Source organism: Python bivittatus, unplaced genomic scaffold, assembly GCF_059951505.1.
Source record: "Python bivittatus isolate LINGU-HERP-01145 unplaced genomic scaffold, Pbiv_v1 ctg000980_np1212, whole genome shotgun sequence".
Taxonomy (NCBI): domain Eukaryota; kingdom Metazoa; phylum Chordata; class Lepidosauria; order Squamata; family Pythonidae; genus Python; species Python bivittatus.
The window spans coordinates 48,492,630-48,506,307 of NW_028277125.1; the positions used below are offsets into that span (position 1 = coordinate 48,492,630).

Sequence of the window (13,678 nt, forward strand, 5' to 3'; positions counted from 1 at the left end):
ATAGTCTAAGAATGGTTTCCAGTTTGAATTGAATTGAAGCCTGTGTCAGATTTACTTTTGAGATACAAAGTTATTCTAGACATCAAAGCATATTCCCACAACGTGGTTAGCCATGTTTTCATTGAGAGAATGAGACTACCTTTCCAATTAGAAGCATATACAGTGATACCTCGGATCACAAACTTAATTCGTTCCGCGACTCTGGTCGCGACCCGAATTGGTCGCGACCCGAATCAAATTTTCCCATAAGGGTCAATGTAAATACGGTTAATCCGTTCTGACCCCTACGAATTTGGTCGCCAACCGATTTTGGTTGCCAGCTGAATCAAATTTTCCCATAAGGTTCAATGTAAATACGGTTAATCCGTTCTGAACCATATGTATTTTTTTTTTAAACCACAAAAATATGACACAAAGTACAGTACAGTACACTATGAAGAGAGAGAACGCTAACCTTGCTTGAGGCGTGGAGGACAGGAAGGCGGGTGGGGAGGCGGTTATTGTTTGGAGGGAGAGTCCCCCTCCCTACAGGAAGCCACGACCACGTGTCACGGCAGAGAAAATGGCCGCGGATCCTGTTCGTCACCTGATGTGGAGTTCGTGAACGGAAGCAAAATTTTGCGAACCATTTTATTGGACCATGACCTGTTTATGCCAATCACTCAATGCCTTTTTTTCAATATGCATTGTAATCATTTGAAAAAGGAAAATTAAGTTTTGATAAAATATTTAGTAAAATATTCATTTTAATGGCTGCAATTCTACCTAGCAAGATATCTTGTGTTATACTTTTCCAGCTCAGTGAATAGTTGTTTTTAAATTAATCCCTATTATTTTTTTGTCATGTAAATTCCTACTTTTTTTTTTTTTTTAATGTAATGTTAACCCCAGTCCTCAGTACAGCTATTGCTTTTCTTCTTATGCCAAATTCTGTCTCAACATCTAGGGTTTTTCTTTATTAATCTGATAATTTGACCAAAGATCATATTGCTATATACATTCCATTAACATTACTAAGGAATCTTTTGATGAGTATTTGTAAGTACATTATTGTCAATGCATAATTTCAATGTATGTTATTGAATTGGTAATTTAACTCCTGAAATGTTATTTTTGTGATGTATTTTCTTTCCTAATTGTTTAAATACCCCAAAATAAAATAAAATAAAATAAAATAAATAAAAAAAAAGAGTGAGAGCAATCTTGTTCATCCCCTTCAGTATAGTGCATTGTTACGATTAAAAAAATAATAATACTTTTCTCTTGGCTTTTTTTTTTCTTTAAAAATAGTATGTATCCCAGTAAAAAATTAGAAAAAAATTACTTTTTTTTTTTTTTAAATTACAAGTATGAAAGAATCTTTTTGAAACAAATCCAGTCCAATTAGGATGTATAATGTAGTTAAGCTTTTATTCTTTTTTTTTTTTGCAAGTATTGCTGCAAAAAGTTTATAATCTATATTCAGTAAAGAAATAGTTTGGTATGACACTTGTAACATTGTATGACATTGTAAGCGAGATAACAATGATATATAAGCTGAAATATTTTGAGTTTGCTAGAGTTATCATTTTATCCATATATGGAGGGAAAAAACCACATATGGACAAGGAAGCTTTGTTCTTTCCTCCAAACTGACTGATGAGAGCCAGTATGCCCATTTGTATTATTTAGGCATGTTATCTAAATAATCAAATATTTGTTTAAAAGGAATGATGCCCAGGCAGATGTCTACCCTTCTGCACATACTCTGTTACACATGTATATGCTGGGTGTTGCTCAATGAATGAATCAGAAATGGTGGTTAAAGTTTCCAAAGACATAGCTTTTTCATTGGGATTGTTTTTCCCCTGCTGGGTGCATATTCAGGGGACTTCTGGCTATGTTTTAATGAGCATTCTCAGTTTGTGTTGGGGAACAGGCTATACAGCTTTAACCAATGCTCATATGAGACAGTGCAAGTAGCATTTAGAATGATCAAGGAGCCACAGGTTCAAATGCATTACTAGCCATGGTAACTTGGTGGATTACCTTGAGCAAGTCACTATCTCTTAGTCCAATCTACTTCTTAGGTTTGTGGTTGTGCAATATATATTATGTATGTCATCTTGACCTCTTGGAGGAAAAATGGGACAAAATCTAATTAATGAAGTAAATAAATAAAAATGGATATTAAGATATAAAGGAATTTAAAGCTGACCTTGGAGAAGGCACAAAAAAACTGCTAAGGAGGGGCTTGGACAACAGATTACACAATCCAGGGACTGAAGCAAGCAAGAGAAAGAAAATCAAAATATTCCAGCCGTGATTTTGTTTTGTATAAGATGGACAGAGACAAGTTTGAACAAGCTTTCAAAATTTTGTTATTATATCCTACACAATAAAGTAGCATTTTTTGAATCCTTGCTATATCTTCTTCTTGGTTTACCCCAAAAGTCTGATACAATAATACCATGACAGATAAGTTTACATTGAGAAGTACTTTCATTGTAGGAAATGTGAAGGCCAGTTTATTAAGGTGCTTTGTGTCACCCTGGAACATAACTGAAGCAGACAAAAAGCCTTTCCAGGTATTATTTACAATACTTATTCCAGCAGGTGAGCAGGGTAGTTCAGCTCTAGATGTTACACCCAACAATTAGTTTTTTCCCTGGTTTACTAGCAAACATTTTCAGAGATGGGACCTTTGGATGTAAGCTCTACATGGAGGTTCTTATAAGCAAATTAAATGAAATTAAATCTTCTTGTCTGCTAATTCTATGTGCTTTTTAAACTAAACTGCTATTAGATCCAAGTTTGTTGCTTTCCTTTTCATGCACTGAATCCATCCCAGTTTTAGGTTGGCTTGTTTAAAATGAGAAGCCAGTGGTTTTTCTCCACCTCTTCATTTCTCAATCCAGATTCACCTTTGCCTGCCATTATGGCATCCTGCTGCACAGATTGATTTGTTTCTTTTCTGCTCCTTCTTTTCTCTCAGGTCTGTCACAGATTTGGACAAGGAGCCTGACCTTGTACATATGGAGGCTCGGACACCAGATGGACGTGAGTGTCTCAGCACCAAGCCTATCAAGCTGGAGAGGAAGAGATTGAATTTCATTTTACTTGGTTTTGTCTTTTGATTTGCATTTTAATTGATAGGGAAAATGTGAGTCGCCAAGCTCTCTCTGCTGGATGTTCCTGTCCTAGGCATCAAGGGGATACAGTTCTACAACTTTCATTTCTGTGGAAAGAGATGGAATGGGGAAAGGAACACAAACCTATTAGAGGCAGTAAATAAAAGGGGAAAAAACACCATACAGTCAAGTCAAAAAAGAATATGTCTGAATGACTGTGTATTAAAGATCTCTCTCTCTCCGTCTCCCCCTCTCCCTCCTCCATCTCCTGAGTCCCTGGTTCATAAACAAACCATGGGTAAAGCCATATGGGTGAGTTTGTTGTTTTTGCAGGGAAAAGGAACCTGTGAGAGCACTTCCGCTCATTTGCTGGAATGAGAATTTGATAGCTATTTTTTCAAGCAAATGCTAGATTTACCATGATTTAGTTCCTGTTCTGTGTGTCATATAAATGCCCCAGTTAGAATCCTGATATTTGGGTGTCTCTCTGTGTGTAGTGTGTGTCTCTGTGTTAAGTTTAAGGTAAGAGAGATTAAGAGGCAAGAAGAAACTGGGATTTTAAAACCATTTCCCGTGAGCTAGTTCCCCATTTTAATTAATACTTTCACAAGATTTCTACCTTATAGCGTACCTTTATGCAAAGAATATTTGGAATTGCATAGCCTTCATTTTATTTAGTTCTCAAGAAAGCAATTGGATTGGTTAAGTTTTTAAAGCAGGGGAACACTCTGACTGAATTCTGTTACCAAAGAATAATATAGAATTACAAACAGGCTTTGCATCTTAATTCTGCTTTCTAAGCCTCTTAAGTATTTCCAGGGGGAGGGGGGGAGGAGGGAGAGAGAGAGAGAGAGAGAGCACTAAAGAGAGGACAAAATAGAATGCAGATTTGCATAATGTCACATTTGCTAATCTATATGTACATATGCAAACTTGAAATACTGGCTTCAATTTAAATGGAAATACAATACATCTCACCATTGTATTCAAGCTTCTTGAAAGGCCAGATTCATTTGGGAGTAAGTACTGCCAGCAACTGGAAATCCCTAATTAAGTAATGCTAGTTACTGTAAATGTGTGTAGTTAACCTAGGACATGGTATTTGTCAGTCCACCAATTTATAACAATTCTGTTTATATTATATTTTCATATTTTGTATTATGTTATCAAGAGTTGTGATGGAGTCATGTGGCCTGTAAATTTAATAACTTATCCAAGCAGAGATCTGGCCAATTTTGTCCCTCTTGGGCTTCAGGAAATTGTTGAACACATATCTTTTCCACCTGGCACAGGACGAGGGTTTTGTGGGGTGTGATATTTGTATTTTCCAGTTTTTTAATTTTTTTTAAAAAACAATTGTCATTTTTAAAAGATGTACTTAAGGTTTTGGAGTGTTGTTTTGTTTTTGGCTTACACTGTTAGCTGCCCCAGGCTTTTTTGGGTTGCATACAAGCAGTGGTAAACAAACAAGCAAACAAATATACTTTATGTCAACACTATTCACTATACATGTCCATACCTTTCTATCCCTGGAAACTGTTCTTGTTTCTAACACATCTATATATAGATTTTATCCTTTAAACTTCTCACAACTCCCTTTTTGAGATCTCATCAATGTTTCCAGCCATGATTTTTTTAAAAAAATCTTCTTCTTCAACAATTCACTCTGCTTTTATAATTTGTTTTCCAATTCTATCCTCTTTAGTTCTGCCTTATATTATCAAACCATTTTGACATATTTCATATGGTTAGTCACTTTTGCATTCAATCCATATTCACAGTAGCCATGTAATTTTTATACTTCTCCTTATAACCAATGTTCATTTCCATATAACAAATGGGCAGAAGCACTCTTAAGCAGAGAAATGTTTGTTTCTTTTAGCACAGACTACATGCTACCCACTACCTTTACATCAGCATTTGTACTTATTAAAATTTCTCCATTTATTTTCCCATTTAGTAAACATCCTCCCAAGATACACAGATTAATTTAGTTGCTCTAAATTTTTTACCTTTTAAGTACAACCTGCAATTACTCATTGCATTTTTCCTATCAAATGCAACTACCATAGTCTTTGATAATTTAATTTTAAGAAACACGTTCCTCAGTGCATCATCTAATCTAACATTCAATGCAAATCATTTGAGTTCTCAGCCAACAGCATATCATCTGCATACAAAACTACACATATGTTCACATCTTCAACCAACACTTCTATCATTACCACAAGCATTCTTTATACATTTACCTATAAACACATTAAACAACCAAGGGGACATCATATATCATTTCTTACTCCCTGCTCAACTTTGAACCATTCACTAAACATTCATTTATTCTCATACATGCACTACTTCCTTCATATACTTCTTTTATCTCGTTCAGCAACCAATCTTCAACTACAGACCCACTGTTCAACTTTTTTAATGGAGAAGGAAAAAATGTTCATCTACAAAAATAGTTATTAATGCCAATATTATTACTTGAAAGTAATCTAGATTAAGCATTATTGTGCTATTTGTATAATCAGCTTGGCTTTTTCCCTGCTGCTTTTTGATGTTGCGATACAATCAATACAACAACAAAGAGTTGATCTGTTGTACTTGGAGCTTTTAATGTTATAGAGCCAAAGACTCTATAGTTCCATCTGTGAAAATTAATTTTCCATACAGAGAACCCCTCACAGCAGAAATTTAACATCCAGGAAAGTAATTTTAATTTTTGTAGCATATTAACATTAAAAATGCAAAACCTAAAAGTAAAACTCATGTATCAAGTCTGTAACTGGTTAAGTTTCTAAAAATATCTGATGTGGCATTGTGGTTTTACACTGAGATTTTTGGACTATGCTGAGAAAAAGAAACAAAAGTCACTGTTGTTTCTTAAGCTTCTGAAGATCTTGCAGCAAGAAAAATTCCCTCACTCCCTTTCCGTATAAAAAGGGGAAGACTTAACTAGCACATCTGGGTCTGGGCAACATGATCTGAGAAGAACTCAGAGAAAATGAAACAGGTTCAAAGACAAATGAAATGAAGACATTAGAAATTAAGTTTATGAAGACAGAGGGAACATATTTGGAATGTTTCACCTTGAGAAGAGATAGTTAAGGATAGATATGATTGAATTCTGCAAATACCTGAAAGAAAGTCATACAAAAGAAGGCCATCACCTCTTCTCTGCCATTCCCATATACTTGACACAGAACAATGGCTTTAAGTTATAGAAAGGCAGATACTGATTAAATGTCTGATTGAAAGAAAATATTCTAATAGTAATTGAACAGTAAATCAGTTACAGAGAAAGGTGGATGAACCCTTAACTGGATGTGTTCAAGCAGAGGTTAGAGAACCATCTGTCAGGGAAGCTTTCATTTGGATCCCTGCATTGAACAAGGGGTGGGAGAATAGCTTAAATGCCTCACCCGACTCTACAATCCAGTTTTTTAAAAATAGCCAAGTTAGTTTGCAGGCTGGAAGGTCTTGCTGAAGAGGAGAGAGAAACTGCAAAAATGCTCATCAGTTTCATACTTGGACATTTCAACTGAGCAACTTTTTATGTTATTTATGTTTATAATTATTGGTTGAGTTTTTATTTTGTTTTTATCCTGTTTTGACTGTCAGACACCTAGAATCATGTATATGAGAAGGGTGGCCATATAGATTTAATAAATAAAAATAAATAAATAAGCTGAGGAGAAGCTGCAAAGGCATCAAACTAGTATTATCCTTATAGAACCTGAAGCCTAAGAGTCAGGAGGAGCAGTGAGATAAAAATTCCCTCCATGAGGAAGCAGAGTCACAGCATCTGAAAAAGAAACAAGTCCTAGCTTTACAGCAGTTTCAACTACATGCATAATACCTGATCTGGAAATAAATCTGCTCAGCTCTTCAACATTGCTCATGTCCAAAGCTGCTTTCATACTGGCACAGAATCCTCTAATGGAAACACTTTAACTGAAATGCTGACTGCACTCATAGGGCTGGTAAAATTTCTTACTCTCCTCCATTTATTAAATTTTTTTAATAAAATAGAAGAATGAAAGTTCTTAACTCACAGCAGAACATATTTTTCCTTGTAATAATAAATATGATTTCTTATGTCTTAAATAATAAATACATGATTGTGCCTTCTTGTTTTTTACCTCTGGCATTATGTTAAGAGGGACAGGAGTTGAAAACAGATAATTATATAATTTAAAAACTAAAAAGGCCTTTTGATTCCATCCAAAAGTTAGGGACAAGGCTATTTTATCTTCCTCGGTAAAATTTATTTTCCATTAGAGGTGCTGGAAGTGGAGTTACTTCACTGCCTCCCCCAAGTGATGCAAGATGACAAAATATCACCTGGCCTGGAATGCTATGAACTCTTTCGGAACATAAAGAGTCCCCTCTATGTGAGAGATTATCAGGGTCAAATTCCATTTTCTCCATAATTCCCAAAAGGATAAAGAAAGGAGCGCTATCCTGGACCTGAAGTAAGTTAACTGCCACACCAAATACAGTTAGTATTTCAAATCCTAGAGGGATATGACAGATGTATCCCTGTCTAGGTGATCTACTAATTTGATATGCATCAATCAAACAATCTAGATCACAAATGTAGATCTTGGGTTTCTTAATTAAGCGCATCCTTCGTTCAAGCCTTGAGTACCACAGTGCCATTCTGGACTCCAGAAGAGGTCTGATCTTCCTGCCAAAAGATAGAAAGGAGACTGTTCAGTAGCTAATCTCATCTGTTCTTCATGCTGCCCAGAGTTGCTCTCCAATGAGATGGGTGGTGACAAATTTGAAATATAAATAAATAAAAATGAATAAATACATATGGACACCATGTATCTCTCCAATCTCAGGGCCAATTGCCTGCATAGACTCAGTATAATGGATGAGATTCTGTCAGCCCTATAAGACAGCCAGACCAAAACAATCCACAATACTGCCATATAGGTCAGGACTACTTTTATTGTGACAGGTATAGTAACATAATCTTGCAAGTCTGTGCTCACTTTGTCTTCATGTGAACTAGAGAGGACCCTGTCTGAGATTTTGCTCAAATTAGTTTCTTGGAATGGACTCAAGCCAGATATGTCTGATTGTTGTCTTGGTAGTGGCTTTTCGTCCTGTCCTTCAAGGCCATTATCTGTGTCCTCTATAGATTCCTTTCCTGTCCCCTCCTGTCGTCTGCTCTTCCAAAAGCTAATAATCCCAATATCCTGAAGATGCTTGGTGATATCAGTGAAGGTGAAGATCTCCTAATTTGCAGTTCTTAGAACCTCTATCTAAGGACAGGACATGTGGCTTCTCACCAGGTTGAATTCACACTGATAATAACCAAAGGAGATAGGGGATGCATTTTCAAGCCAAGGATTCTGGATAGAAGAGAAAGCAGAAGGCAGCATAAGCATCCTGGTATTAAAGGCAGAATGACTAGCTCTTAGCAAGTTCCAGATGCTCCTAAAAGTCTGGCATGTTCTCCTGCCTAAAAGACAACATAACCACCAAAGCCAAATCATGGAAGAGGTATATATTGGATCAAGCATCTGATGAAGGAAGCAGCAAACCTTTAAATTGGATGAAAGAAAACAGCCATCTCTAAACAGCAGAACATGTCAGGCAATCCGCAACACAGTGGTGGATTGGTTCAGCTGGAAGGACCTAGATCCTAAACCCCAGGTTGTTCAAAGAAATCATACTGCTCTTTGGCAGGCCATCAGTGGTCCTCCTAGCTAGTCCCATCAATTGCAAAAAGGAGGGATTAATCTCATCCTTCCCAATTCAGGAAGCTACATTAGTAAGGCAGCTCAGAGGAGATTGGGACATTCATTTGGCTGTGTTTCCGAGAAAGTCATGTAAAGTGAATTTCTCAGCCACTTTTTTGATTGAGGATCTGGCTTAAGTTCTTACAGAAATTTGCCACTGCATAAATAACCTGTGAAGTGAGCTTTCCAAGATCTAGAAATGTTCCTCTCAGAAACTGAAGATGAGGCAGAGAGATGTATCGTGCCAATAATTCTTTGCTGAATTGTTTTAAAGGCAGCAACTAATGCACAATCTCACACAACCTTTCCTCCTTCCTTCTATAAGGTGTGCAAGAGTTCTATCTGATTTCTCAGAAAGCTGCTAGAGCAGCTCCATGGCCACAGTGCTTCTCATGAGGGGAGGTGTAAGTGCTGTTGCAGCAAGAGTCATCCCATGTTCGTTTGCTGCAGTTGCCTGTCACTGTTCTGCCCAGTTCAGCTTTCTCCTTGCCACCCTTCTCCCTTCGTTTTGCTGTGCTTCACTGTGCCTGGCCTCATGCTATTAAATCCATTTTGAATTAACCAAAAGGGAAGTTAAATGTGGTTGCCCATGCAGACTCTTTATTTTCTTAATACCACTCTGACCTCAGGAGAAGGGGAGAAGTGATTAGCCTTTTGCTTTCTGGACAAACAGTATGGGAAGTGCTCTTCCTGAAGCTCTTCCTGAATGATGCTGCTGCAAACTGCTGTACAAAGATAGCTAAACTGTCAAGTCAAAGCTGTATTTCACACTGGGAAAGGCTGGACTCCGTTGCCTCTTAAAAATTGATTGATGATTGATTATACATAATACAAGCCAATCATATAAAACTATAAAGCAACATAATAAATATAAAAACCAAAAATAAGACCATTAATAATAATGAATGTAACAGATGAAATTACAGTAAAACTACTAGCAAATCAATATAATATTAACTCTTAATGGGAAGGGAAAGTTCTTCATCTTGTGGTGAAAAGACCCCAATGCAGGTATTAGGCAAGTCCCCCAGGAGTAGGCAAGATATATTACAAAACACAGACATACAGCCATCATCAATCCATCACATGCATTACACACACACACAGCGTGGATGAACAACAGAATACTTCTGGTTGTCAGCTACAGCTCACAGCTCAAAACGCTCAAATACATTATTAATAAGCTACAGCCCTTACTGGACAATAACACTACATTTCCTCAGGCACGGGGAGGCAGAACCATACTGACAGCCACCCAACCCATACAGCCACCCACCCAACCTGAACCAGTTTCTCATAAGCAACAACAAACGACAATTATGCCAACATGGGAATCAGACCCTGCAAAAAACCTAAATGTCCACTTTGACCCCACATCTACACCAACAGCATAATCACAGGCCTCAACGTAGGTTATAATATACAGTATATTCAAGGTTATAGGTACTTTCACATGTTCTTCCTCTAAGATGCCATTGTCTGCCAGCAGTGTTTCTCTGGGTTCTACATAGGACAAATGGGAAAAACTTTAGTAAGTTTAGTAAGAAGTAATGGACAGAAACTTGACATCAGGACTCAGAACAAGGACAAAGTAATATCAGATCATTTCAACCTCCCAGGATACTCTGTGGAAGATCTCAAAGTGATTGTTTTGGAAAAACAAGTTTTTAACAGCACTATTGAGAGAGAAATTGCTAAACTCACATCAAAAGGTGCCAGGCAATCTCAGAAGGTCTCAACAAACACAACAACTTTTTAACATGTTACAATTATTGACTGAGGAGGTACTTTTAATCTGTCTCACATGCAACCTACATCTGCACAAACTTTCCCTTCGCCACCCCACCTCCCAGTTTAAATCATATATGAGTTAAGCCACTCTATGCATCTGATGAAGTGAGATACAGCTCACGAAAACTTACATCTTCTGATAAAATTTGCTGTATGGAAAATGTGCTACCAGATGCCTTCTGATTTTTTTGCCACCATAGACAAACATGGGTCTTCTTTACAATACATTATATTTATATCCTGCCTTTTCTTTGGTAGCTCAAGGCAATGCTTCTGGATATGTAACCTCATTTTATCTCCATAACAACCTATCTTTGAGATAGGTTGGGTTGCACTGAAAGATGGCAACTTTCTGAAAATCACTTAATGTCAAGTCTTGAATCGTGTCTCTTCACCCTAAATTCAATAGCCCTACAACATAGGTAGAATGGGATTGCTTTGTATGCATCACAGAAAAATCAGGCTGGTAAAAGGTCCAAATTCTAAAGACTAAGGAAATGAAGTATAAATCTCAGGCATGTGCAGAAGGAATTCCTTCATCTCATTAAGTCATTGTGGCCTTATGACTTAGATTGCATATGTGAGCTGGGACCCCTCCAGGAAAATCTTAAATTTGTGCATAATGAATCATTTGCTTGAGGTGGGAATAGAGGGGTTTTTCCACAGAAAGTTGACTCATCCATCTCTGTCACTATTTGCCTCCATGTTAGAACTGAAATACTCTCTACACTATAAAGTAATTTCCATCTAACATGGATTCTGTTTTTTCTTTGTATTAATTTTTATGCAATATTTAATTTCAGTTTCCTAAATAACACTCTTGTTTCTTAACCCTTTATTTCAATAAAGAATTATTTAATATACCACAGCTGTTTTCAAAATATATCCCTTTGTGGGATTTTTTTTTTTTTTTTATCACTGAGATCAGAAGACCATTCCCATTCTCTCTGCATTTGCTCTAATGGACTTTTTGTGTTGGGAGAGGGAAAAAAATGTGGTTCATTGGAGGTTCAGAGCTGATCTCTTCATTCTGCTTCTTTGTTCGGTAAAATGGTCTGTATCTGCTTCGTGGATTCTGAAGTACCTCCTTTCATTTCCTTATAGAATCTGGTTATTTATTAGACATGGCCACCTTTATTCCTCCTTTCATTTCCTTATAGAATCTGGTTATTTATTAGACATGGCCACCTTTATTCCTTCTTTCATTTCCTTATAGAATCTGGTTATTTATTAGACATGGCCACCTTTATTCCTTAAGTTGTCACTTCCTGCAGACCCACATGTTATACTTGAACTATGAAATGGATGCTAGATTGCATTTATGGCTGTAGATGGATGCATGTATGTTTGAAGGATGTTTTCATGCTGTTTCATTATACTATATTTGCAAAATAAATGGAGATATATATGCATGCATGAATATATGAGACAGAAAAAGAGAGACACCTAAATGAGGAGCAAAGGCAGAAAAGAAGCCTGAGGAAGGAGAATCTGTCCTATGTGCCTGTGAAAGTTAAGGAGTTGTCTTTTTTGAATATATTGGATTACTAGTGTAAGTAATTCAAAATGATACATTTCCTATGAAATATGAAATATTCCACATATTATTGATAATAACAAATCCAAATCCAGTCCAACCCCTGGTAGCTCTGTGCTTAAACTTTTGAGTCACATTTCATGAATCTATGATAAGAGAAGTGTTATTGTAGAAAAAAGAAAGTTTTTGTATCATAACTGATTTTAGAGAAACATAAATGAGGGACTATGGATAGCATGTGGTGGATAGTTCCATAATCTCTAGATACAAGAAATTTTAGATTAATCACATCATACCTATTTAATTGCTGAAGTGTGTGTGCATGTGTGCATGTGTGTGTATGTGTATATATATATATATATATATATATATATAATGTATGTGTATGTATAATGTGTGTGTGTGTGTGTATATAATGTGTGTGTGCGTGTGTATGTATATATATATATATATGTATATATAATGTATGTGTATGTGTGTGTGTGTATATGTGTATATGTATATATGTGTGTGTGTGTGTGTGTATATATATATATATATATATATATATACTGTATATATATAATGTATGTGTATGTGTATATATATGTATATATGTATGTGTATATATATGTGTGTGTATATATACATACACATACATACATACAATAAATGTATCTGAGGCCCTGTTGAGTTATATTGACTAAACAATTATTCTTGTAATGTCTAATTCTTCTAAGATCAAGAAAAAATATCACTGAATTTCTAAGTACTTATAATGACACTATGCTTTAGAGCCTGACTATAGAAATATCCAAGAATGTTTTTTTAAAATATATTTGCTTTTAATTGTATTGCATTTTGTATTTTTATTGTATTGCATATATTCGCTGCTCAGTCTTTTATGATTATGTAGCCAGATTCCTTAGGAAAGTAATAATCTACATAGCTGACCTCAAGAAACTTTGCTAACAATTAACTCCAATTTAAAAATATGTTGTTTGTCATTGGTAAGCATTTTTAAACTATTGAAGAGTCAGTCAGAACTAAGATGGCCTTAAATCCTACTATACTGTTTTTTGATGGGTACTACAATATATAGGTAGGGTTAGAGATATTTGTTTATCAGAAGATGGAAATTCTAAGAACTTAAAGAATGAATACTGCAAGACTATCTAGAGATAATCTTTGCTTTTGTGGATAGGAAGCTTGGATTCTGCTGAGTGGATATTTAGCATAAATAAAATGCATGGAAAATATGAATCAATTCATGTAAATTACAGTATAGAAGAGAAGATTGCTATTGTTTAACTAAGAACAAAATGAAATCCTGAATGATTGGGAATAGGGATTGAAATGAAATGTACCTAGAATATTGATGTGAGTAAAATAGGGTATTTTGCTTCCATTGGATTCTGGGATAGACCAGACAGAATGAAGTCCTGTTAGCCTTTTCTCCCAGAAAATCTATCATAGAGGCAATAACAGGCTTTAGCAGATAAATG

The 13,678-nt window shown here is 35.9% G+C and overlaps 1 protein-coding gene across 1 annotated transcript in view; it reads left to right on the forward strand.

Moving 5' to 3' along the window:
* SORCS3 (sortilin related VPS10 domain containing receptor 3) overlaps positions 1 to 13,678 on the forward strand; it is a 525,782-nt gene that overhangs the window by 378,044 nt on the left and 134,060 nt on the right. The window contains exon 6 of the mRNA XM_088132244.1: positions 2,975 to 3,039. Within this exon, the coding sequence (XP_087988370.1) occupies positions 2,975 to 3,039 (65 nt within the window). The remainder of the gene's footprint in view (positions 1 to 2,974; positions 3,040 to 13,678) is intronic.